Source organism: Lethenteron reissneri, chromosome 18 (assembly GCF_015708825.2).
Source record: "Lethenteron reissneri isolate LAM-NWPU_2019-01 chromosome 18, ASM1570882v1, whole genome shotgun sequence".
In the NCBI taxonomy this organism is placed as follows: Eukaryota; Metazoa; Chordata; class Hyperoartia; order Petromyzontiformes; family Petromyzontidae; genus Lethenteron; species Lethenteron reissneri.
In genome coordinates this window covers 5694979-5722392 of record NC_083796.1, presented here as the reverse complement: position 1 = coordinate 5722392, position 27414 = coordinate 5694979, and the positions used below count along the sequence as shown (strand labels likewise).

Sequence of the window (27414 nt, the reverse complement as noted above, 5' to 3'; positions counted from 1 at the left end):
CACTGACCAAAATACGAATCTACAAAAACGTTAACATTTGAAATTGAACCACATGACTCCAACAGAAACAGTCATCTTCATTCCCTCCCCGGTGACATCCAACACTCATGTTCACACGTTGATGACAGAACTGAAAGAATTGAGCACTGTTTCCAACGAATTTTAAAATAGAAGTGCAGGTTTCACACATTAGGCTCGAAAACCTGCAGAGGAATGCTCACTGCGATTTCTTGAAAAGTCTACCTAATATTCGGGGAGAAAATTACATTTCATGTATATGCAATTCTATCGCTTGCGTACTGATGATGTCGTCTTAAAACATGAGAAGATGTCGTAGCTCTCCCGACATGTTGTTCGGCACTATGTCAAACATTTCTCAGCACGTGCCGGGAGCATCTTCAGGAACTGAATTGGAAGCTCCCATTAAGTATGCTAAACAAAACATAGGACTCATATTCTTAGGTTTTTTCGGTAAAGTCACGTAGGTAAAAAATAAAAATTAATAAAAGTAAAATAAAAATAAAATAAAAATCACGACGTGTTGCCTCCGAAACGTCGTGATTTTTATTTAATTTTTATTTTACTTTTATTAATTTAAATTTTTTACCTACGTGACTTTACCGAAAAAACCTAACAATATGAATCCTTGCAGTCACGAAAGCTTCAAATCTAGAAAAAAAAACATAGGACGTCGTGCCTAACAATGCATGGTACAAAATGAAAAAAAACACACACTAGTGAGCTAAGGAGCACAACCGTGAAACTATACTCAGTGAGAATACGTAATACCAGTCAATGGAATGGGCAAACACAAATTCCGGACCCTCTTTAGAAAGAGTCCCGACACTTAGTGAGGCTACCCTGGATAAATATATAAACAGTGCCACTGTTACTGCTTCTGAGGTGGAGCAGTGGCGGAGTGGTTAGCGCATTGTGCACTGCATCCTCAGTTGACTCCCAGCCAACTGCTGACATCAGCGTCAGAAAATATACGAACTGGTCCTTGCAAACAAACCGCCATGGCTTACATGGTGTGTGGGGATGCCTTCATCCTACAGTGGATTGACAAAAAATTGTTGAATCTTATCAAATAACAAGCACAACTGGTAAGGATGGTGAAAACGTTCAACATTGCCTTAACGAAATCCAGGCATCAGCGATGCAACATACTGCCGGTGAGTGTGAATCCTGCATGTTTAATATTTAAATGCCATGCTTCTGACAATCTGTGAAATATATTAAAAATGCTGGTGTGTATATTAAGCACATTTTGGATGTGCGCTGTCTGCATGAGGTGAATGCAGAACAGTTGTGGCTGTATTTTTGGCAGATGTCTGGACTGCTGTATCACAACCTTTTTTTGGCCTCTGGGCGATGCCTCTTTTGATTGACATGTCCCTTTGGACTGGCAGTGCAAACGTTATCATTCTTATTTTTGGCTGCAATTGCAATATCAACAGGGGATTTATTTTAAAATTATTTTAAAATCCCCACAAATGTCAATTGCCAGGGCTTTATATTTTACAGGTGGAGAGTTTGAGCAAGTGGTTAGAAAGCTGCGTTATGAACCTAGCAACCTGAGTTAAATTATATATTCTTGGGTCTTTCGGGAAAGTCACGTAGATGTAAAAAAGCTATGCTTTTGCCACATAATAATAAAAATAATATAAAAATAATACATTTAAAATAATAAAAGCAAAAAACCCACGACGTTTCAATCTGAACACAAGCGGTCTTCATCAGGCGGAGAGAAAAGAGGGGGCAAGCCTCCAAATGCAACTGCTTATAAGTTAAATTCCTGGCTACGGCTAACACCGATGGTGCATGATATGTGAACTGGATTCCTGGGCTACCAGCCTTTACCAACACACACTGACCAGCGTGTTGAATTCTTGTCAAACAACCCCCATGACTGACATGGCATGGGGAGGCCTTCATCCTGCAATGTATGGTAAATAGCTGTAAATTATTATTCATTTAATTGTAAATGAATTCAATTGTATGCATATGCAGCATTAGATAGCCTTGGTGCAGTGGTGAGTGCAATTCACTACGAACGCAGCAACCTGAGTTCAATCGGTGGCAAGATGTTAACTACCTCGTCGTGGGTTTGATCCCAACCCTGACACCTGTATATTTGGAGTTTGTTCTCCCCATGGTCGCGTGCATTTTTCTCCGGGTCCTCTGATTTTCCCTCCACATTTAGAAACATGGAATTAGAGTATTTGGCTGCTCTAAATTTCCACATGGTAAGCCACTTAATTGAGCTACCATTTGTGACCAGGTCACTTCTGAAAAAGAGCTATATAGCTCAGTAGGCCTAGACCTGGAAAAATAAACATAGGTTATTTTAAATATCTTTTTGAGGAATTCAGAGGCCCCCAAGCATACGGAGCAAAACGTCGAACATCGTGCCGCATGGCGCGGCGTACGACCCGAAAACACGTTAGAGGGTCACAATCACTCGATGCAAATTCAGGGACAGTACAGACAAACGTCGCGGAATTTTAATTCCGGTAATTATTTTTCTGCTCGTTTTTTTTTTCAAGTCCAAAGTGGGCCCAGCCCACTCCACTGTTGTGTGCCAAGAGTCGAGATTATGCAGATGGGGCTTGAGGTATTGCAAGCATGAGTACCTTGCAGGATGCAGGCTCCCAGCCAGGCGGCCTCAGATGTGGGGCACAGCAGGCGCCCGTGGACGACATCGCGCTTGATCTGAAGGTACAGCTGGTACCTGCAAGCACATTGCGGAGCCAGTGCACACTTGTGGCTGCATTCGTATGCATGTTGAACTTCTTTCGCACCGTACATAGCCAATGCTGCTCATCGGAAGAGCAACGGTATGCTATAGCTGCGCAACCTTTACACCTTTTACACTATGAGACATCTCCTTTATCAGTGGCAAAATATAGTGATAGATTTTTACCCTTTCAACTGGTACAAAAACTGACACCTTTATACAAGGCATCATGTTTGCAATAACCACAACACAAGCAGTCAAAATGCAAATAAAAATAAAACAACTCTGATAATGGTATGCACTGTCCTTGAAGTTGATTGGTCCACACCCGAGACAGCTTTTCTTAGAGCCTAGTCTCCATTGGTGTTGGACCAGATGACGCCTTTTGGCTGTCTTGGGTGTGGACCAATCAACTTCAAGGACAGTGCATATCATTATCAGAGTTGTTTCTTTTTGTTTGCATTTTGACTGCTTGTGTTGTGGTTATTGCAAACATGATGCCTTGTATAAAGGTGTCAGTTTTTGTAGCAGTTGAAAGGGTAAAAACCTATCACTATAACCTTTACACCGCATGGAAGCTGTGGCCCTATCGTGCTGATTTATAAGAACAGTGTAGCCCTGCAATCCGTTGCTTACGTCACTGTTGGCGAAAGGGCCTCCACTAAAGGGAGCTCTAGAGGGCTTCTCCAGAGGATTTTTGGTCTACTCTTCCATGCTCTCCAGACGCCTTAGCAGATGTGAGTTCCCACACTTCACCACACCACGTTATGATGTGCGCCCCTGCCCCTCAGAGTTCAGTGAATTGTCACAATGCAGGGTCACAATAGGATTCAAGAATCAATTAAATTTTTACTCCATTGTGGTGAACACAGAGGCTAAAATGGCTGCAAGGATGACTAAATAAAATTGTATACGACACATACGCATCCAAAGTTATCGATTCTTGCACGCATAGTTTGATGCATGTATCTGAAGCAAGAATATATCTCAATCAATTAATGTATACATCGTTACATGCCTACTATGTACTATCATTTGTATTCATTCATCACAGGTATTCAAATACATTAGTATTGGGCTGCAAGATGGCCAGTAGATGGTAGTGTTGAGTGCCACCCCATAATACATGTGGGTTTTCTCTGGGTTCCCTGCTTTTCTCCCACATGAAGCCAAACTCTAATGTATGGAATTGGTCCAAAATTTCTAAAGTCTTGGGATTCAGTGAGGCTTTCCTAGGTAAATTAATGGCATTATTATTTTAATAAGCTCACAAACAGGGCACATATTACATACATAGTGTTCTAAACTGCATAATCCACGAATGGAATTTTATTTCGTAAAAGCTGCAATATATTTTGGCAGGATAAACTCATTGTTTGCCGCACGTACCAACCTGGGCGAATAGACTATTGATTAGTAACCCACTGTGAATGAGAATTAAGGAGTGCCAGCAATTCAGATTCACGGTCGGATTCGCGGCAATAGCAATCGCTCTGTGGGCTGCTGTTCTCTCGTTGTGCTCATCGTGCTGGGTGCCGGGACACCAGCTGGGCACAAATCGCAAGCTCCGACAGCCGCCCACAGGGATCCACCGTGACACCCACAATGCCATGGCAACCAAAATTTAAATGGGTTTCACCCGCCCTCTGCAAGGCCTCACATCATTATACACGTCAGGAGTGACTACACAATTCAGTTACTTGATCCACTGCGCCGTTTGAAGGAATCCGCTTGCAGGGAATTTATTTTCTTGGTGGATTAAGGTAGCATTTTGCAAAGGATGTGTATGCTGTTACTTAATGCTAAATGTGATGGGGGGCGGGGGTGTAAGCATTTTAGCGTCACGGTGTCTGGGTCAGCTTACTCCGACTGTATAATGTGGACACATCTGACACAGGGGATGTTGCCGTGGTGGAATGATTACCACACTAGACTTATAATCTGGAGATCATTGGTAAAATGTTATCTCCCGGCGTGCAATCCATTGAGAGATCAATGCTCAAATGCCCTGCGCAGCAGTTGAAGCAATGGGCACATTTATTAAACCACCTGGCCTTTGTCCATACAGCAGTAAAACATGGGTGCACCAGTTCGTCCATTCACAAGATTCATCGTGTGTGGTGGGGAAAAGTACGTGCACTCTCTTCTCTCTTCCAAGATGTCTGGCAAGTGTGGAAGAGTAAGAGAATACCCCCTGGATGGGCTCTATAGAGCTCCCTCTAGCCGAGGGCTGTACCTTTAGCATTAATCTCTGACACAAACCTCCAGTATGGCTTAACAGTTTTGTTTTGCCGTGTACCATTCAAACAATTAATACATGAATATTTTCGAACGAACAAAATGTGCCCGATCTTATTCAATGAAGAAGAATAAAAGCGATACCATCGTCAGAAGCTTACGTTTCAAAAAACAAAAGGAAAACTTGCGCTGCGTCCAAAAGTAAAATCCTTTCAACTCTCCTCTTATTTTGAACTTCAACCAAGTGCGGCAACAGCAGCCTGGATCAATATTGCTCATCGACGTGTTGCCAGCTTGGCCCTTTCAGAAACATCAAACGCTGATGTGCGAGTGCCAAAATAAATAGCCACCTGGCACCTCCAGACATGAGCAACTGAATGAATATTGATTGGGCTGCACCGCATAAAAAAAACGCTGGCGAGTTTTGCCACGCGCTTCTTTTGACTTTGGCCTCGTCCGGACGTTGTGCTCAGCTGCCATGAATGTATGCCGCTCGGACAGATGGGATGCACAATGCCTACACAACCTTTACAGGAAAAACAGAGGCGTTTCATAATTTGATAATGCACAGTATAGTAAGTTAATGTATTCAGTTGTTTTGCTAGCCACGCACATTTTGTTACCGATTCCTTCACCAACAGGCACTAATCAGCGTGGTGAAGCATTGCCAAATATCCCCCCCCCACCACCACCCACGGCCTGGACAGCATGGGAAGGCCCTCGTTCAGCATTGGATTGAAATCACGGGCATGCATATACAATTATACGTGCTACTTATTGTAGGATAAAACTATACATTAGACTCTTAATAATCTTCACTTTAGTTTTCCGTGTCATGAAATACATTTAGAGCATTATTATTGTAACATTGTCAACATATTTAAATGTGAGCTAGAACAGGAACACTAAAACAGAAATAAAATGACATTCACCGATATATATCGGTGAATGTATATATCATCATCGAATGTATAAATATCGGTGAATGTCAAGTAATGTACTGAAATAGAATATACTTAAGTACATTACGTATCACAATAGTACTTTTAAAAATCACAATTAACATGAATATAAAAAATTCTAAATGTGGCACAATAATATGTAATATGTTACGAAAAAATATTTGTGGTTTAGCTTTAATCTATTCTAACTATATTATGCTTGTTTACCCAAGAAAGCTGCCTCGAGTCTCACGACTCTTTTTTTTTTAAGAGCTTCCAGCAATTTTATTTTGCAGTAGCGTGTGATGATTGTGATCTAGATTGCAACTGAGTAATTTGCAGGTACCATATAAAAATTTGGCAAACTTTGACCATGACACTGGCGCACAAATAGCCTACTCTTGGGAATGATGCCACAGGAATTTAGAGTCCACCGTCAAGCAAATGGCGTGCATTTTCACGGTTAATACGGCTGCAGTAATAACCAGGGCGGCCGCTGGATTAAAATCGGAAACTTCCGCAACACACGTCAAATGCGCCACCACTAGGCCATGTCACCCGCCCTGTAACTAAAGAATAGTATAGATGAGGCCTGTGCTATAATACTTAGATCAACCAAGGCAATGCTAAAAAAACCCATCAATGACTGTCATTAACAAAGAACCACTACTGCGAGCTTTGTCTGAACCACAAGAGGCTCAGCCCTTGAGAGAGTTGACATTCTCAAAGGGGAAGAATTAAATGAACCGAATCGAGAAGGTTTTGCACATGAATGATCCAGGGAGCATTATATTTCTGCAATACGCTCACCTTGTGATTTCTTCTCTGACCTTTGATGGCTCCTGAGGGTAAAACTTTACTCGGAAGCACATAGTAAACTGGTGGGTGGCCTGGGAAGAAAGGCGTGGAGGGGGGTGCGGAGAACAAAAAACACTTAAAAATAAATTAGAGATTTCTAAAAGGAAAAATTGCTTACAGGTCGAAGAGATGACACAACAGCGTTGAAACACGATATTTCGTGAACCATTCATTCAATCATATGTCAGTGTTTCGTTAAATAAATTTGCATTACTGTGCTGCTCACTTACATTTCATTTGTCTCACGATCGATTTTTTAGGATCAAGCCAATGCTGTACAAAAGAGAGGAACAAAAAATTATACACAAGGCATTTAAAGTGACACCGGCCCAATGCGACATTGTACCAAACATGACTGCCTACGGAACATTAACATTACAAGCAATAATACACGCACAAGCTGATTTTTTCACAGCGAGATGTGCAGTTGCGATCATAGGATCGGTCTTCCCACCATCCCTTGGATGTCTCGTGACTTCGCCTTGCTGCTTGTATAACTGTGCATATCCTTGACTTAAGGCCACAATCTCAACAGAACTAACATTGTTTTAGAAGGGCAACATCAACAGAACAATGAGACAACAGTAAACCAGTTTCACATCCTTGCATAGGAATCATCAGCACAGCCATCACTGCCTACTGCTGCCTTGTGCCTCCTCAGGAGGTTGTTGTGAACAAGACCGCCCTGGTCAATGTGGGAGCAGTTTGGCACTGCCTAAGGGTGGCAATAAATTCACGGGGCTGTCAGAAGGGAACGACGTGAAGGAATGGCATCGTACACGTCCCCTCCAACCTGCCCCGGCTCATCAACCACACAACTCACCCGCTGCTTGTCAGGGTCGACGAAGCGAATTCCAAAGTAGTCGCGCTCCAGTAGGTCGAGATGGTTGCACACGTGGTCCATCAAGAAGCGCCCCTTTGCATCCCGCTGGCATGGGCAGCGTGCCGGCAGGTGCGGGGGGGGGGATAGGGTGACAAGGCAACGAGCAAACACAGGTGTTTTATTACAATCGTACGCAACCTGTAGTCCTTTCACGTGCGACGCCTGCGGATGTGAACACATGATTCTGATAAGATCCAAATGCATGCCGTGCGCAGGCTACGAATTGTTTTCTCGACGAACGATTGCGTTTGAGATCTGTGTTTAAATCCGGGAACGGCCGTGTTTTGCTTTGCATACTAGTGACGCTACTAGCGACGCTTGGGTTGCGTTTATTAATTGATGTTCCTTGCCCAGACAGAGCAATACGGTGAATGTGGAAAGATAGAAAAAAGGTAAGATACAGAGCATTTCCAAGGTCATGGCTGTGACTTTAAGTTGAGATAATTTTCCTGGCAATGGGAAAAAATATACGTTTGCAACATGAAATCTTCGAGTTATGTTCGTGCGCATGCATATCAGGAAAATAGAATTAGGCAGCCTAATGCATTTTACGTGTCACTCAATAAATGGCCAATTTAAAAACTCATTAGACAAATACGGCCTATTAAGTGAGTGGAGTTCTCCACAGTGAAAGATGAAATGGCACAAATGGGAGAGTTTTCTGCAGCCCTTACGGACAATTTAAACAGCTCGTGTAATGGGCATTGGACATACTGCCTATAATTCACCACTGTCACTTAATTTATAATGATCTCCAGTTGAGGACACTTTTGGCAAAAACCCTTTCAATGATTGTCACAATGTTCCCTGTCCACTGTGACTTGCGGCACTAAACTAAGTTTAGAGACAAGACAACAGCCAAAAGGAAGGGGCTAATCAGGACGTTAAGTGCTGATGCATAATTTATTACCGTTGTAAAATGGGTAATCTGCCGGCAGTGTCCTGTAAATAGGATCTCCACAAAGAAAGAGACCTCTTAATGACTGTTGCTTGGGAATACACAACATATTTATTTTCAGTAGAATTTTTTCAAACCTGGTATGCTATGACAATTATCTGCCACCGTTGATACAAAATAATAATAAAAACAATTATTTTCGGTGACCATGTGGCCCAGAGGTCAAATGGCTGAGCCAACACTGCTGAGGTCAGGGGTCAGAACCTGGGTGCCACGATTAAAATGGGTTCTCAATTTGATATTTTGTTGGACACCAATGACTGCACACACACACACAAAACATAATATTAAATTGCTTTTGTACTTAATTTGCCTAAATTCCAGCTCTGAGGATTACAAATTTTGGTTTCACAGTCATCCATAAAAACTGGGAAGTGCCAGCCCTGTTGTGTAAAAGATGAAGGCCACTTGAAGGATTTTTCAGAAACCCTTTTGGAATATTCTCTTCTGCAGCTGTTCTGACACATAGAGTGAGGCACTGCTCCACAATCTTCCCAAATGGATCCTTTGTCTTATGACACGATGCTGATAGTGCTATTTTAATAAATAATAGATGAGATGGGAGAAAGATGAACACATGTTTTTAAAATCACGTTTTTTACGTTCCACTTCAATAATTATGAGGCTGCAGGATATGAATACAAATCTAAAAGTGAGCTGGTATTGTCAACCTCTCCCAAAGGCAGTGCATTATAAAATAACGTTACTTCAAATCTGGAGGGGAAAAAGGTTACTTTCAGTGATAACTGATGGAAAACAAATTGTCCAGCAACACACGTGGTGGCTGTAAATATTGAGATGATCGGCATGTGAAAATTAGATCGTGTGTATGGTCTAAACATGCCAATTACAGTATACTCTATTGCAACGATGGCAATCCATTACTTTGTTTTATTATCCTAAAGTACGATTTGGTTTATAGATTTTACAACTGTGTGACCGCACATAAATAAAGGTACTAAAAGCATTGAAATTCTGTCCAGCAACTTTTTCAAAAGCTTTACAAAGCAGCATTGAAAATGTTTTAAACTACGGCAGCAGGGATGGTATTATTTGTATTCCTGTCGTTGCAAAAGTGCAGATCTGCAACTGCTTGCTCATGCCACTGCTGGCGAAGAACGACGACAAAGGCGGGAGCTCTAGACAGCCCCTCTAAACAGGGTTTTGTTCAGAGTATACCCACAATTTACCCCACCACACACGACACGCCAATTGACTTAGCTTTGGTGTACCCATGTACAGTGCTCGGTGAACAGCGGGATGATTTAAGACATCTCACACCCATGGCGCTGAAATCAAACCGGTGACCACTGGATTTAAAGTCTACTTTGATAACCCTTACACCACGGCAGCATCCTGTTATAGAGCTACGGGTAAATTAATCAGGAGGAATATTTTTTGCCAAAATATTAAGAAAATGGATGTCAATCTTGATTTGAAGCTTTCGTGACTGCAGGAATCCATACTCTTTGGTTCTTTCGGTAAAGTCACGTAGGTAGAAAAATTAAATTGAACAAAAATAATTTTATCACGATGTTTCGTTTGGTTCAGAAGTTCCACTGCTGGATTATTTTTTTCTGCCTGAGGGCGACTGCTTATGTTGCAATCGAAACGTCGTGATATATTATTTTTTGTTTATTTTATTTTTCTACCTGCGTGACTTTACCGAAAGATCCAAAGAGTATAAAATGGTTAACTGGAGAACACAGACTAAGTGTTACTTACCTAACATTAAAACTAACAATTATATATTTAAGAATCACCATTAAGAACAAACAACATATATACTATTCGAAAGAATGATTAAAATAACATGTTTTTATTAGTATTTAAAATCTCATCAGTGGCCATAAAACTATCCAGGAAACTATTCAAGTGGCCCGACCAGGCCATTTAAAACACCGTGAGCACCAACTGAAAGCCGCGAGGGAAATGTTTGCAATTTAAAAGTGGTACTTGAACACCACGTCAGGAGCAAAGCTACAGATGCACTAAATGCACTGGGCATTTGACTCATTCTAACCGCAGGGAAACCCCAAATGATGATAATCTGAGCACTGCCAGTGGCCGCTGTTGTTCATTGCACCATTGCAAGTTCAACACTGCTTGCAGATCATGCGATGGCTCCTTCCATGCCCTATTCTTTCATTTTCCTCAAGTCAGCCAAACCCACGACTCACACCTCTGATTAGCGAGGTTGGTGACGTATGGTGCGAAAAAATACATATATACTCACTAATCAGTTGTGAAACTTTCATTATGAGTGTAAATTAAATTCGATTTTTTTTAAATCAAATTTCCTGCACCGGATTTTCTCATGTCAGCATTGTGGATAGAAGAAATGCTATGATATGAAAGCATACAAATGAAGCCTGAAATGTAAAATGGCTTATTCCATTAAAAATAACCTCAGCATTAACTCTCATTATGTTTCCGATCCGACAATGTATACTCTCAAGGCACAATCAATCAAGCTGTAGAGAGGGTTTCTACTTCTGAGGTGGCAACCATGTCTACAATGCTACGAAGAAGGACCATCGCCCAAGACGTCTCCTCTCGTATATATGTATTCCTCTTGAGGAACGGTGTTATTGACGAGCATCCTGAGCTTGCGCACCATTGCCGATGCAGTATCACAAAAAAATATCTCTTCATGCAGTTCTCTTCTGTCTCCACATTTTCACGGAGCTCTCCGTGGCTGCAAGTTTTTCATCGATGGGTGGGGGGGGGGGGTGGCATTTTCTAGTAAATCAAGCATCCCAATGCTCACGATTACATCCGCTGTACAATCAAAACAGGCTTGCATCAACAACAACGGGGATACAGCAATTAAAAAAAAACAATTTTTATTTTACCAAGAAAGGCCCACTGAGCTATATAGCCCTTTTCCAGAAGCGACCTGGCCACAAATGATAGCCCAATGAATTGGCTTGTCATGTGGAAATTTATAGCAGTGAAATACTCTAAAAGCATGTTTCTAAGTGTGGAGGGGAAAACCGGAGGACCCGTAGAAAAATCCACGCATTTGAAAAATGTCTCTGGAGATGCATCCCTAAATACCTATTTTGTATGTAGCAGATTTGTAATATTCTCCTTCAACAGCTATTTCAAGAAAATAACATTCCGCAGCCATCCTCAATCTTTGAAACGTGTCCCATTGGGGCGATTGAACTAATTCCCATATACAATATACAAATGGGCCCTTTGAAAACAAATAATAAACACAATTTTATTGACTGCGGAATAATTCAGATTGTGCTGCTGCTGCTGCTGCTGAGTGTATTAGTACATAGCAGGACTATGAGAGGTGGTAGTGGCCGAGAGAAGCCTTCATCCAGCAGTGGATCGATCATGACGATGATGGCTGTACATTATTTAAGCTCTCGCGCATGAAGAGCCAGTGGATTTCAACCTTCACCGTTGCATTGTACTCGGCCGTGACACCTCCTCTGCACGGCTCACCGACCAATGTCAAGACACGTGACATGAACACCTCCTTCCGTTGTCGGTACAAGAGGCAGATTTTGCTCGCGCTGGTAATTATATTTGTGCATGGGCCTGCTGCACTGTGCAATCACTCGTACAGCCACCTGCCCCTCCCCCATTAACCGTGTCAATGCATGGGTTGTTTTTTGTTGTTTGCAAACAGACACGCGGTGACCTGCATTGTTGGGGCAGCACATCTTGCTATTCGTTATCAATTCTTGCTGTCATGTTTGACCCTCAAAAATATAATAATTCATCATCAGCAGCCATGAAGCAGCATCCACTGCCGAATGAATTCCTCGCCAATCCATCACCATCGCTAGCTGTCTTGTAATGCACACAAGATGAGTTCATTGATTTCCTCACTCCATCTCCACATGGACGTAATTTTCAGACGTGTTGCTCCTTTAACTGCCACTCCATTGAGCAATGTGTTGCTGCGAGCCCATTTACTTTTCTTGAATAAAAATAATTATGAAATTAAACTGATAGGCCTAATATTACTGTGGGTTTCCCGGTTGTGCTGTGTAGCTCACAAGAGTTGTTCCCGCATTGCATGTGTCATGCTCAAATATGTACATAATTATTGAACATTCAATTTAGAAGAAAAAAATGAAAATAGCAATTAAATAGTCCAGTCAATAGAGTATCATACGTAACCAAGCAACGATTATGGGGAAAAGAATACCCATGTAGTTATGCCTATGTGAAGTGGGCGTTCTATGCAAAAATGACATGTTATTTTTGGACAACGTTAAGCGGACGTTACCTAAATAAATGACCAGCAACCCCGTGCAGCTGCGGGTCGCACCAATCTTAAGGCTCACAACTTCCACGGGAGAGGCAGTCACCAAACTTCTCATTTACAGCCACTGCGTTTTACATGGACGTCATCGGGATGACGTTATCGGGATGACGTACATGTACGTCATCAGTTGTAATCGGAATAAAAAATTAAATAACTTTATCGGTATGTCTTCAGGTTAGAAGATGTACCGATAAAGTTCTTTTAGTTTAATTTAAGCCATGTGGGAGGGTGTGTGACACAATTTGTCGCCAGCTATCAGAGTGTGGTCGTGTCGCTACAGTTCGCTGTGGTGAGTACAGTACAATGTCTTTAAAAACAACAGCACTATGCCAACAAAAATTAATGCTAACCGCTTGCGCGTTGCAAGATTCAGGTGGTGAACGGGACTCACCCTGCAACTTGCAGATGTCTTGGAACGGTAAATGGGTACACTGCAGTTAGTCGATAGGTAGGTCACGTGTTGTGGTGTGGTAAAGTGTGGGAACTCCTGCACCTTTCAAGATGTCTGAGCAGTGGATCAGTGTGGAAGGGGAGGCCTACTACCCTCTAGGGGGCTCTCTAGCACTCCCTCAAGTAGATGCTGTTCTGCCAGTAGTGGCATGAATGCAGTGGCGGCTCCTGCAACATCTCTCAGGGGGGGCAAATGTCTGGATGATTGATAAGGATAAGGTCCACCCATGCAATGGATAAATTAACAGCTTAAGCATGTAAAGGCAACTTCACTTCTTTAATATTAATGAAAAATAAAGTGACTCTTACAATACATCTTGTTTGTTTCTATACTCACTATTAATATACAATCCACTCAAGTTTCTTTTATTAAAGATTCCACTAGGTGGCGACAAATTATATTGTTGGATGAAACGTGCTTACGTATGATGACGTAAGCACGTTAGGGTGAACCCTCCCGGAAGCCATAGAGAATGCATTGCAGCGCCCCCCGGTCGAAAAAAACATCTTTTAATGTAAGTCTATGGGGCCACTCGGGGCGATTCCCAGCCGGAGTGAAATCGCCCAAAAAGAGGCGGTACTCCACAGAACGTGACATGACGCTGATTGGACTATATCCAGAGGCACAGTGACGGCGAGCGTGACTCTGTGGTTGAATGACATTGGTGGTGTGTCGCCCAATCGCCCTAATGAAGAAACCGCCCCTGCATGAATGATCGTTTTTTTAAATATATATTTTGCAATAATAATGAGTTGCAGACGTTGTGAGAACAATGTGAATAGCGTGTATGAAAAAAAGTACTGAACATTTTTCCAAGACACATTTTAATAACCTCTTCATAATTTTAGCAATTAATTGAGTAAAAAAGTAGAGGTTATTAAAATGGTGCATTTGTCTTGTGTTCAGATTAATCTCTGGTGGGGGGATGGAATCGCCGGTGCAAAAAGGGAAGGCTTACAATACAGGGTGAGGTTAAAGGTGCAACCCTGCAATTGCTTGCTCAAATCACTGCTGATGGAAGGGCCTCAGCTAGAGGGGGCTGTGGCATGCCCATTTATACTGGGGGGGTGTTATGTAAAATTCGTAGTTGCAAACTTGTAAAAGCATGCCCATATTTGGTATGCATTTCGGCAGGTTAATTGGCACAGGAAGAAATGTTACATTTTTCACAATCTTCCTGGAAGAGCGCATTTGTACGTTCGTATTATTATTTAATTGCAGATGTTTTATCAAAATGTATGAATCAGTGTATTTTCACTATACCGTATTCCAAATTTGAGAATTTCATGGATTACATATAAAGTGGTTATATTTATATTCTAGTGTGTCTTACATACCAACTCTAGCGTCAATTATGGCTGATTAAACTCACACAATTTACATAGAATACAAATGAAACGCGACTATATCGCTAAAGATAAGATAATTGGATCAGAAACCCGAAGCATTGCATTTCCGTTGCGGGTGCCTTACCATTAATTGTCCTATTAATGTGCAATTTTCTTCAGATGTGATTACCTCAATGAAATGCTACTGCTAAATTAAGTAACAGGGTAAAAAATATACAAAAAAACAGTCCCATTAAGAAGAAGAATATACATCTAAACTACTGTATTATATTTCGAGTTAAAGCTTTCGTGACTGCAGGGATTCATTTCTTGGTTCTTTCGGTAAAGTCACGTAGAAGGGAAATAATAAAATAATAAAAATTAAACACGATAAAATACAATTCTCACGACATTTCGGCCACAACGCAAGCAGCCGTCCTCAGGTGAAGAACAGGTTTGTCGGAAAGACAGCGTTGTGGCCGAAACGTCGTGAGAATTGTATTTTATTATGTTTATTTTATTATTTCCCTTCTACGTGACTTTACCGAAAGAACCGAGAAGATATTGTATTATATTTTATGAGATAACTGAATGAGGTCAGCACAATCACTGCATTCTTAAATGTGGTAGACTTCATTTTTTGGGTACAGATCGATTGTTTTTGCTTCATGGTAACTATTTAGTCTAGACATACTGAACTGGGATCGAGTGAAAGTGCAGTGGTTCGTGCACTGCGCAAAGAACCCAATAACATCAGCCCGATTTCCGGCCGTGACTAAGACCAGTCGCAATTGACGTGTGCATCAGTCCTGGGCATTCTCCTTCACAAAGCCACCCTCACCGGCGTGCAGATTGTGGGGAAGTATGATCAATTGACCTCCATGAGTGACACAGCACGGGGAGGCCTTCATCCAGGAGTGAATTGACATTTTTCAGTAAAAATTTTACACAAATATATTTTTGTCTTTACGAAGGTAAAAATCTACCGTAAGTTACGCATGAGATCAATGCCCTCTGCAGACAATGTACCAACACATTTTTCACAATAAAAAAATATGTTAATACAACTATTTTGTTTTGCATATTGTTCAACTGGCTCGATGTTTCGTATGAATCTACTTCAGGGGTCCTCAAACTACGGCCCGCGGGCCACATGCGGCCCGCCGAGGACATTTATCCGGCCCGCCGGGTGTTTTTGCCGCCGCTGCCTGTCTGTTACTTTTTTTCTGCATGAGAAGGACGGTCATTGGTGGAAGAGGGAGAGGGGGCGGAGTTTCCCCCAATCAGACTGCATTGATGGGCAGTGCAGTCTGTATGTCTCTGTGTGGGCAAAGTTATTACTGGTATATTGTTTTTGTAGCGCTGTATATATTGGTATTTTACTAATAGTAATTTTGACTCCCTAGGAAACAATGATGTCAAGAAAGAGAAAAATTGACTCGGAGTGTAGGATATTCAAAGAACAGTGGACTTTTGATTACTTTTTCATGCAGTACAAGGAAAGAGCTGTGTGTCTGATATGCCAGAATATAGTGTCTGTGTTCAAAGAATACAATTTACGTCAACACTATAAAACTCAACATAAAGATAAATATGCTTGCTTGGTCGGAGAAGTGAGAAAAGATAAAATATTAAAACTGAAAAATACATTAACAACTCAGCGAAATAGTTTTGTGAAGCAGAAGCAGCTAAATATTTCATCACTGCGAGCAAGTTTTCAAGTTGCCAAGCTAATAGCATGCACTGGCAGACCATTCGTGGAGGGAGAATTTGTTAAAGAATGCCTTCTTTCTGTTGCCAAAGAGATGTGTCCAGAGAAGGCCGATTTATTTAGTACAGTGAGTCTTTTAGGACCTACAATTACACGGAGGATTGAAGAAATGGGAGACAATTTGCATCAGCATTTGCAAAACTCCACAAAAAAACTTTCCTATTTTTCCTTGGCACTCGACGAAAACAATGATGTTCGTGATTCTGCACAACTTCAAATTTTTATTCGTGCGACGAATGACTATTTCGAAGTCACAAAAGAGCTTGCTGCACTGCAAAGCATCAAAGGAACAACTACAGGAGAGGATATCTTTCGATTTAAAGCTTTCGTGACTGCAGGGATTCATCTTCTTGGTTCTTTCGGTAAAGTCACATAGAAGGGAAGTAATAAAATAATTCTCACGACGTTTCGGCCACAACGCAAGCAGCCGTCCTCAGGTGAAAACCAGGTCTGTTGGGGAGACAGCGTCTGAATGAAACAGCACACGAGCTTGGAGCATATATAAGCTGGGTTGGAAGCGGGGGAAAGAGCGCCTTGACAAAATAATTTCAATATCAAGAGGAATTTAGCATATTTATGGGAAATGCAGGAATGTGATTAGTACTACATATGCCCGTGCTGCATATGTAGTACTAATAACATTCCTGCATTTCCCATAAATATGCTAAATTCCTCTTGATATGCAAATTATTTGTCAAGGCGCTCTTTCCCCCGTTTCCAACCCAGCTTATTTATGCTCCAAGCTCGTGTGCTGTTTCATTCAGACGCTGTCTCCCCGACAGACCTGGCTTTCACCTGAGGACGGCTGCTTGCGTTGTGGCCGAAACGTCGTGAGAATTATTTTATTATGTTTTATTTTTATTATTTTATTACTTCCCTTCTACGTGACTTTACCGAAAGAACCAAGAAGAGAGGATATCTATGAAAAGGTTTGCCAAACTGTGAATGGTTTGGAGCTGAACTGGGCTAAACTAGCCAGTGTGACAACTGATGGTGCTCCTAGCATGGTGGGGTCTAAGAAAGGAGTAATTGCTCGCATTAACCAAGAGATGGACAAACATAACCATTCTCATCCAATAGCCATACACTGCCTCATCCACCAACAAGCGCTGTGTAGTAAATCACTGAAGTGGGACTCGGTTATGAAATTTGTGGTATCTTGTGTTAACTTCATTAGAGCTCATGCACTAAACCACAGCCAATTTCAGGAATTTCTGTCTGAGCTAAATGTTGACTATGAAGATGTTCTGTATCACACAGAAGTCCGTTGGCTGAGTCGAGGGAGAGTTTTGAAACGTTTCTATGACTTCCACAGATTACAGCTTTTCTGCTTTAAAAAAACAAAGAAGTACCAGAGCTCAATGATGCAGAATGGAAATGGCACCTTGCCTTTCTGACAGACGTAACAGAGCTACTCAACAGTTTCAATGTGCAACTTCAAGGAAAGGGGAAGCTCATCTGTGATATGCAATCACATGTCAAAGCATTTGAAGTAATATTAGGCCTCCTCATCAAACAAGTGAAGGAGGAAAACTTCTGCCATCTCCCCACAACTCAAAATCTGTTAGCGGAAAAACCATTGGTTGCATTCCCAAACAAAACGTGTGGATTCACTGGAAAAATTGCAAAAGGAGTTCCAATTTGGATTTAAAGAGCTTCATCTCCATGAACAGGACATACAGCTTTTCCGTAACCCATTTTCTATTGACATTGAAAATGTGGATACAATTTACCAAATGGAACTGGCTGAACTGCAGAATTGTGACTCTCTGAAAGACGCATTCAAGTCAAGCAGCCTTCATAATTTCTATGCATCTCTCCCCTCTGAGACATATCCTCATCTCAGGAACCATGCACTCAAAATGGCAACCATCTTTGGCAGCACTTATGTCTGTGAACAGACTTTTTCCAGAATGAAACATTTGAAATCTCCAACCAGATCTAGACTAATGGATGCACACTTGCATCACTTGTTACGACTAGCAGTGACAAATATGGAACCGGACATTGACCATCTCATTAGCCAAAAGCAGGCCCATAGTTCCCATTGAAATACTGGCAAGTTTGTTGATTTAACTTTACTTGTTCTTCATTTTAAATATTGTATTTGTTCCCGTTTTGTTTCTTCACTTCAAAATAAGATATATGCAGTGTGCATAGGAATTTGTTCATAGTTTTTTTTTAACTATAGTCCGGCCCTCCAACGGTCTGAGGGACAGTGAACTGGCCCCCTGTTTAAAAAGTTTGAGGACCCCTGATCTACTTGATAACACTACTCCGTTGTGTGTGTGTGTTTTTTTTTTAAGAATTACAGTATTTGACAGCAAATAAATTCTTCTACAGTTACTTATCTCATAAACAGTGAACTGGTCCATTGGAACAGTACACATTGATTTTGGGCAAAACACATTTACCACTCAATAAAACCACGACATTAGCATTGTCACCCATTTAGCGCCGAATTGCACTTTTAAGTTAAAGCATGTTAATTTAAAGCCCAATGCTACAGAGAAGTACATTTTTTAACAACAGTGCTGTTTTTCACATACTACCGAAAAATACCAAAAATCAGTTGCTGTAATGAGAGAAAAACATTTGGCTGTCAACATTTTAACAAGATAAACCATTTAAGTTAATGTTGTTCTGCACGCGTGGTACTGCCATGTATGCTAAACTGTCTGATGTGTTGTTGGGTTTGTGCCGTGTGTTGATTGAATCGATGACATCAACGCGAGGTACAACATGAAAACACAATGTACAGCTGCATGAATCCTACAGAATTCTCTTTGTTCTTTTTTATTTCATTATTTCATGTTAATTTATGCACTGGAAACTCTTTAAGATGGCATTTGTAGATTTGTATGCATTGTTTGCTTTACAGATCTTGAAAAAATGTGCTGTTTCTTTTCTGAACGTACGTGTATGTAGTTTTCCTTTTAAAAAGAGATTTCTGGTCTCAATGGGGTCATATTTTTACAGGCTATGATGAAGGCACCACACGCTGCACGAGCCACTGCGGATCTTTGAGCATATTTCACTACGCTGGTCAGTGTGGCTTGGGTAACCAAAGACCCGTTGAGATATTACTCTCCCCGGATTTTAGCCGTGGCCAATAATCTTATTCAGGTTGCCCGGTTCATAGCGTGGTGCGAAAGCCACTGCGCCACCGCTCCCCCACCTCAATGGGCGTTCACCTGGCCAAAAATAAATGTCTATTGCTACTGCTACTATTTTTATCACGAAACTAATTATATCGTGTTTTTAAAGCCCGAATGTATATGTAAGCAGCACCAGTGCCAGATGTGTTTCATGCTGTCTCCTGATTTTAATCAGATAGTCAATGTTTAAAATGTATAATATCCAATTTGGTTGTAAATTTATTTGCTGTATTGGGTGGCATTAACAGGGCTACAATTATAGTTAATTGCACGCAACATGAGAGGCCGAATAGTATTGAGAAAATAATATTAAACCGCATATTATGAAACACAAGAATAGGTTTTACTCTTTCTGGCAACAAAACAGGTGTTCAAATGTTCAAACACCAAATTTTGACCTTTTGCAAGGAATAATGTCTGCATTAACCACATGCACTTGTGGTGTACATGCAAACAAACATGTTCTGATAATATACTTGTCTTTGAAACGGATTGGCCTACACCAGAGTCAAACTTATTTTAAATAGCATGTTTGTTTGTATGTATGTTCACCACAAGTACGTGTGGTTAATGCAGACTTGATTCCTTGAAAAAGGTACAAATTTGGTGTTAGAACATCCTAACACCTGTGTTTCTAGTTTTCATACTTTGATACTGGCAAAAAAAGTCCCATGATAAACTGCATATTGTCAGACACGTATTGTTTCACTTTTCAACATTGTTAGTACTCAAATATCTATCATTTATCAAAATGTGTCTTCTATTATATGCCATTTGTTTACCAATACAAACGTTTGAATTCATCCAGAAATATGTACTCCGTAATGTTTTCTCAAATATATTACTGACAATCTTAATTTTAAATTGGTATTTCGCTTTCTTAATAGATACATATACCTAAACATTGGCAATGCTTCTCTGACAAGATAACACAGACATCATAATCGCCGAGCTGATCCACTTAAATTGCTATAGTATTCATTGCCTGCTCTATCATTGGTTAGCGTTAACATGCGTTTTACCACTTCATAGGTCTCTGTTTTTGAGTGAGCAACTCACATACAGCACCGTATACTTTTCAAAAATTACTTCAATGCACGGCACTTTAAGCAAGTACAATTTACAATTCCTGTACAAAACACAGATTGTGAAGAAGCTGTAATTTAGGACATATATTAACAAGTCCTCGACTCACAGTTGTTGAAAAAAAAATATTGCAGAAAATGTTATAATTTAGAGATAAACAAAAACGAATTAAAAAAGCATTTTGCCTTTGAATTTTTGTTGTGTAGGGTATGCCATCAATAAAAATTAACATTTCAATAACTTTCACTCTTATGCAAAAAAAAGATCCCGTGTTTATCGTGTCCTGGTTGTTCCGTAGCGTGACAACCTGGCAAGGATAATTCCATAACCCGGTGCTTGCATTGATGTTTATCTAAAAAAAGACACGTAAGATTAATTTTGTTTGGTTGTTTCGGTAAAGTCACGTAGATAAAAAAAACCATGAAGGGAATAATAATGAAAAAAAAACACTAATGTAGACTGTAGCCTGGTTATTAAGTTTGGTGAGTGTACTGGTAGTCTATAATGTAGACTGTAGCAATGGTTATTAAGCTGGGTGAGTGTACTGGTAGTCTATAATGTAGACTGTAGCCTGGTTATTAAGTTTGGTGAGTGTACTGGTAGTCTATAATGTAGATTGTAGCCTGGTTATTAAGTTTGGTGAGTGTACTGGTAGTCTATAATGTAGACTGTAGCAATGGCTATTAAGCTGGGTGAGTGTACTGCCAGTCTATAATGTAGATTGTAGCCTGGTTCTTAAGTTTGGAGAGTGTACTGGTAGTCTATAATGTAGACTGTAGCAATGGTTATGAAGCTGGGTGAGTGTACTGGCAGTCTATAATGTAGACTGTAGCCTGGTTTTTAAGCTGGTGAGCGTATTGGCAGTCTGTAATGTAGACTGTATCAATTGTTATTAAACTGAGTGAGCGTACTAGCAGTCTATAATGTAGACTGTAGCCTGGTTCTTAACCTGAGTGAGCACACTGGCAGTCTATAATGTAGACTTATTATTGGTTCTTTCAATAAAAATATAAAAAAAACAACCACGACGTTTCGATTGCAACACAAGCGGTCGTCATCAGAAAAAAAATGAATTCCTGCAGTCACGAAAGTTTAAAGTCAAAATTGACACGTAAGATTAATTCAATCTGCCATGGCACCGAAGACGCTAATGCAGTGAGGGAGTCAAGTGACCTACTTAACTCGCATTCTCAACGAGCACATTCAGTGCCAGCTGAGGTTCGTATTTTATAGAAAAAAGCACACGTGGAATTAAATGAATGTACAGTATATGCATTTGGGCTTAACCCACAAGTTATTTATAATGAGTTAACGATGCTACATTTTGCAAGCACGACTATTGCCTACTTCAAAGGCATATACAATTGTAAAAAATAATTATTTCAACAAAGTTATACCAAATTAGTTATTTTATAAATGTTTACCTTGTGGATAAATAACCACTCTTTGAAATAAATTCGTCACGAATTCATCCTATTGTTAAATCACTGGACACACATTTACGATACAGGACACATGCCTAGGAATTTGAGATGCTACGTGTGCCTGCCTACAGACTGGGTGCACATGCGATATACACACACACAACCATTTATGATGGAGCTGTCAGCTGACGAAAGCCCGCTAACAAGAATGAAAAGTCCCTCCTGCTACCTCCCACCTTCTTAGACCCCTGCAGCAGCACTTCAATGCATCTGCCAGGTCAATAAAAACAAATTCCAGTGAGGACACCTACACACCGAGATGTGCGTACGATAAATGTTAGACGTAGGCCCGATACCCCATGCCCTCAAATGTGCGAACATTAAAAAAAAAAATCCCCGAGAGAATTGTGACCACCATGGTGATCATTTCATGCCGATCGGTGCATGAACTGTGCACCGGTTTTAAAAAGGTGTTTTTTTTACGCCACGTCATATGCCAGTGCCCACTTAGGCCTGCTGTATAAACGCGAGGATGGAATTGAGTATTGATCCGAATGGCTGTCTACAAGTGGCAAGATTAGACACTGGAAATGCACTCCGCACCCTGTGTTCTGTACAAAAAAACGTTTCGAATGCGTTTTTTGAAAAACATTTCTACGATACGATATACAATGTGTGCAAAGAAAAACCACGAAACATTGCCCGTTAAAATAAAACGTTTGTAAGCTCATTATTACCGCAGAAAATTGTTGCTATGAATGTCTACTGGAAACTAAACATCAGAGTGCATGTTTTCATTATGTTCATAGCTACAAAGTTAATAAAATAATCGAGTAACTGCATGCAACTTTACAACATGTGTCATATACATCGTAACATGTGTGGTTACAGGGAGAAGCAGCACATTTGTTGAACCCGTTGACCTGAGTTCAGTCCCCAGCCACAGCGAACATCGGTGACGAGTGATATCTAACCAGTACTCTGATCCCCGCCACCAACCTACATTGACTGGCGTGGTGAAATATGGTCAAAGGACCTCTCTGACTCACAAGGCATTGGGAGGCCTTCACCCAGTAGTGGATTGACAAACGGCTTGTGAGTAAAATCACAGGACCACCACAGGGGATGTGCGCACTGTGTAATGTGTAGCCCTCATACATCTCTGACGCATGCGAGTTGTGTTTGGACCATGCCCCCATCGTCTACGTACACACTGCTGGATGAGGGTATCTCCACTGCGTGTGGGTCGTGGGGGTTATTCGACTGTGCTCAACAATTCTAGTCTGTGTGGCTTCGTGAAACGTAGGGGAAGGCAGAACAAAGTATTTTGCTGAATTGTCCTCGACTGTGACGATTGCTTTTGTGGATAGCGGTCTCCTATCCAAGCGCGATGCAGGCCACATCTCTGCTTAGCTTGAGGTCTGATGGAATTGGGCACATGTCTTTTGAACTGATCATAGCCCCAGCATCTGTACCGTGCAGGTAACCCCCGTTTGTGGCAGACATCCCTTGCCTGGGGATGCTGCCACGACACAAAAGGTGTCGCGCTTGTAATGCAGAGAGGTCATCAGTTTGAACTCCCGGCACAAAAGTTGATACAATGATGCCACGCTTCTTAAATATCCGGCCAGCATGGAAAAGTATAGACAATAAATACCATGTAGATATGCTCTCTAGAGCTCCTCCTAGTGGAGGCCTTTCCAACACAGCAGTGTTGTGAGCGTGTCATTGTACGGCTGCATTTTTGTTTACCTCTTTACCCTGTACGTGGAGGGGGAAACCTGTGCAATTGGGCGCAGTGGCAGAGGAGAGAGGGGGGGAGTGGAAGCAGTCCCCCATACCTGTATGAAGCAGGTGAGTTCTGAATGGTCGAGCAGGCGGACTGTGCAGTGGATCTCGCTGGGTTGATGTTGCTGCTGCTGCTGTTGCTGAGCCTTGGCAGCTCCAGGCAGACGGAGGCGCAGCATTGGCTCGGCTTCGTGGCCACAGTATCAGATCTCCCCCCTCATTAAAACGGCCCCGTCAAGCGCAGCAGCACCTACAGCCGGACCATTTTACCGGCGCGTCTCGACGTCCTCTCGGACAAAAACAACAACAACACACAAAAGCACAGAGAGACAAAGATTTGCCCCACCTCCCTCGCCGCCGACGTAGTGTTTTCGCAGACTGTTGGGGCAAAGTGTTTGTCAGTGAGCGCCCACCCACCGGCCGCCTTTGTCTCCCCAGTGGCGATGCTTCAAGCGCACACGCGGAACACGGACACGTGCTGACAGGTCCAGGGATGGACAGCGATCAAAGTAAGCGTTGTGTAACAACGACAGTGCAGTACTTTGAAAAGACGCAGAGACGCCTAAGCTTTAACGACAATGATCATTTTGTTGTGGACGCCACCGAGAATTTAAAACAATGCTACCTTCAGATGACTACATTCGGCCGCTAGTAATTGTTACAATAAAATATGCAGTACTGTATATATGGAACACGACATATACTTAACGTTGTGTGTAGATATACTCGTTTGTCTAAAATATAAAGCAGTGTTGTTTATACCGTATACATTTTGCACTGAATTTGCCATATGAACTACAGTATACATCAGATATATTCATCATTACCTTTAGCAGCCGTGATCTATCCACTGCTGCGGTGCATATGAACCATCAACAAATATCAGATTTCTGAACGCAGTCATAAAAAAATTTGTTAAGAATATCGTACTAAGATATAAACATCATAGTACGCAGTACTATAAGTACAGAGAACATAACACGTATCAGAATACGCGTGTCTATGTAACACACTCTACCACAGTACATATGCTGACAAAAGACCGTGCAATATATATTCTTCATATCACATTGTACCAACTGTTCAATACAGGATACACAGGAAACAATGCCGCTAGTACACTTTACAATTGCAGCACACACAATGTTATGACATCACTCTCCTTACAGGCCGTGTACATATCAACCACCATTCAACACAACGTGGCTTACACTACATATACAACGTCCAACAATACACAACACATACAGCCCGTGCAATTGGACGCGAATGCGCGCGCGCGTGCGCCCAGAATTGACCAACGCGCCACCGGTGCCTGCCCCCATCGTCTGGACTGCGACGGCAACGAATGCAACACAATCAATTGTCAACGTGCGGCGGTAACAATGAGGCCCGTTACGTTACAACGTCAAAGAGTTCTCACAGCGGGGGTGGGATGCACGCGCGCGCGCGCACGCACGAGCCACACCGGAGCGCTTCCTTGTGCACGAGATGAAGAGTCTTTGCCCCTGACCGATGCGCGAACATCCTGGTTGGCCGTTCACTCACTCGCTCGCTCGCTCCTCCTTCTTCTCGTGTGCCGCACGCTGTCGGGTGATGCTGGGAGCGAGAGCCCTGGCAGCTTCCCTTGCTCTTCTCATCCTCCTCCTCCTTGTCCTCTGCACTACCCTCCCCCACCTCCCACGCGCCCCCCCTTGCTCGCGTATTCATCTCCGCCGGGGATGATCTGCCCGGCAGATGACGCCTCCTTGGACACGAACGGGATGTGTGCAGCCAAGGGCACTTGGCGAGGCAGCTTTGCTGTTTCGTGCCGTTGAAAGTAAGGGGAGAGCCATCCTCGTTTCGCTGAGGTTATGCGGCACTTTGATGACACTATGGAACACAATTTTTGTTCCTGGGTGGTAAGTGTTATTTAGTAATTGCTTATGCCTAAAAAGTATAGAAAATAACTATTATTCCCCAGAAACTTTGCTTTTGTGACCAGGACAGTGATATTTTGAAATGTACCTACTTTTCAAAGAGAAAACGGGTGAATCTGTGTCTTTTCGTTTGCACAAAGTCAGAAAAAAACAACATGAATAAAAATTGTACATCTATTTATACTAAAGTAATACAAAACATGACTACAACAGATTTAGAAGTGAGTAGTTTTTCGAGATTTAGAATTATACTGTAAATCACTTTCACGAATCAGCCCCCAAAATGTAGTCTCCCATCATATTCTCGTTATACTGTCCTTGGTAGCGTCGTTCAAAGTCCAGTATATCCAGGTGGAAGCGTTCGCCTTGTTCCTCCGAGTACGCTCCCATGTTCTCCTTGAATTGATCAAGATGAGCATCAAGGATATGGACTTTGAGGGACATCCTACAGCCCATTGTGCCATAGTTCTTCACCAAAGTCTCAACCAGCTCCACATATGATAATTGTTTTTTTACCCTTTTATCTGGCAACAAAACTGACACCTTTTTTACGAGGAGTCATGTTTGCATAGACCACAACACCTGCAGTCGTAATGCAAACAAAAAACACAACTCTGATAATGTATGCACTGTCCTTGAAGTTGATTGGTCCACACCCGAGACAGCTTTCCTTAGAGCCTAGTCTCACATGGATTGGACCAGATGACGCCAAAAGGCGCACAACTCAAAGACAATGCACCATCAGAGTATGAGAGCTCGGGGTAAGCATTTACACCATTGGTACCTCATTTGCCAGTAAAAAAATATGATAATTGTTTTTTACCCTTTTATCTGGCAACAAAACTGACACCTTTTTTACGAGGAGTCATGTTTGCATAGACCACAATACCTGCAGTCGTAATGCAAACAAAAAACACAACTCTGATAATGTATGCACTCCACATAGTTTTCGACCTTGTGATTTCCCAGGAAGCCATGAACCACTGCGACAAAGCTGTCCCAAGCCGCTTTCTCCTTTCTAGTGAGCTTCTTGGGGAATTAATTGCACTCCAGGATCTTCTTTATCTGTGGTCCGACGAAGACACTGGCTTTGACCTTCGCCTCAGACAGCTTAGGGAAGAAGTCTTGAAGGTACTTGAAGGCTGCCGACTACTTTTCTACAGCTCTGACATTGTTTCACGGGGCCCAATTTGATGTGCAGTGGTGGCATCAGCACTTTACGGGGGTCCACCAGTGGCTCCCACTTGACGTTGTTCCTCCCCACAGAGAACTCGGTCCGCTGTGGCCAGTCCCGTCTGTGGTAGTGCGCCTTGGTGTCTAAATCTTTCGTCGTCATTTTTGTATAACTTTTTAAAAATTAATGTTAATTTTGATTCATATGTTGTTTTCTGACTTTACATGAACGAAAAGACAAATTCGCCCGTTTTCTCATTGAAATTAGGTACATTTCAAAATATCACTGTCCTGACTCTTTGGTTCTTTCGGTAAAGTCACGTAGGTAGAAAAACAATGGATCACAACGTTTCAATCGCAACGCAAGCAATCGTCATCGATCGAAACGTCGTGATCTATTATTT

The 27414-nt window shown here is 41.8% G+C and overlaps 1 protein-coding gene across 1 annotated transcript in view; it reads right to left on the bottom strand.

Annotated features, from left to right (window-relative positions):
- The window catches only part of FRMD3 (FERM domain containing 3), a 52861-nt gene extending 27416 nt beyond the window's left edge, over nucleotides 1–25445 (bottom strand). The window contains 7 exon segments of the mRNA XM_061553549.1: nucleotides 2637–2734; nucleotides 6730–6797; nucleotides 6997–7050; nucleotides 7601–7705; nucleotides 23972–24133; nucleotides 24135–24207; nucleotides 25342–25445. Of these exon segments, the coding sequence (XP_061409533.1) occupies nucleotides 2637–2734; nucleotides 6730–6797; nucleotides 6997–7050; nucleotides 7601–7705; nucleotides 23972–24133; nucleotides 24135–24207; nucleotides 25342–25445 (664 nt within the window).
- Between the last annotated feature and the right edge of the window lie 1969 nt (nucleotides 25446–27414).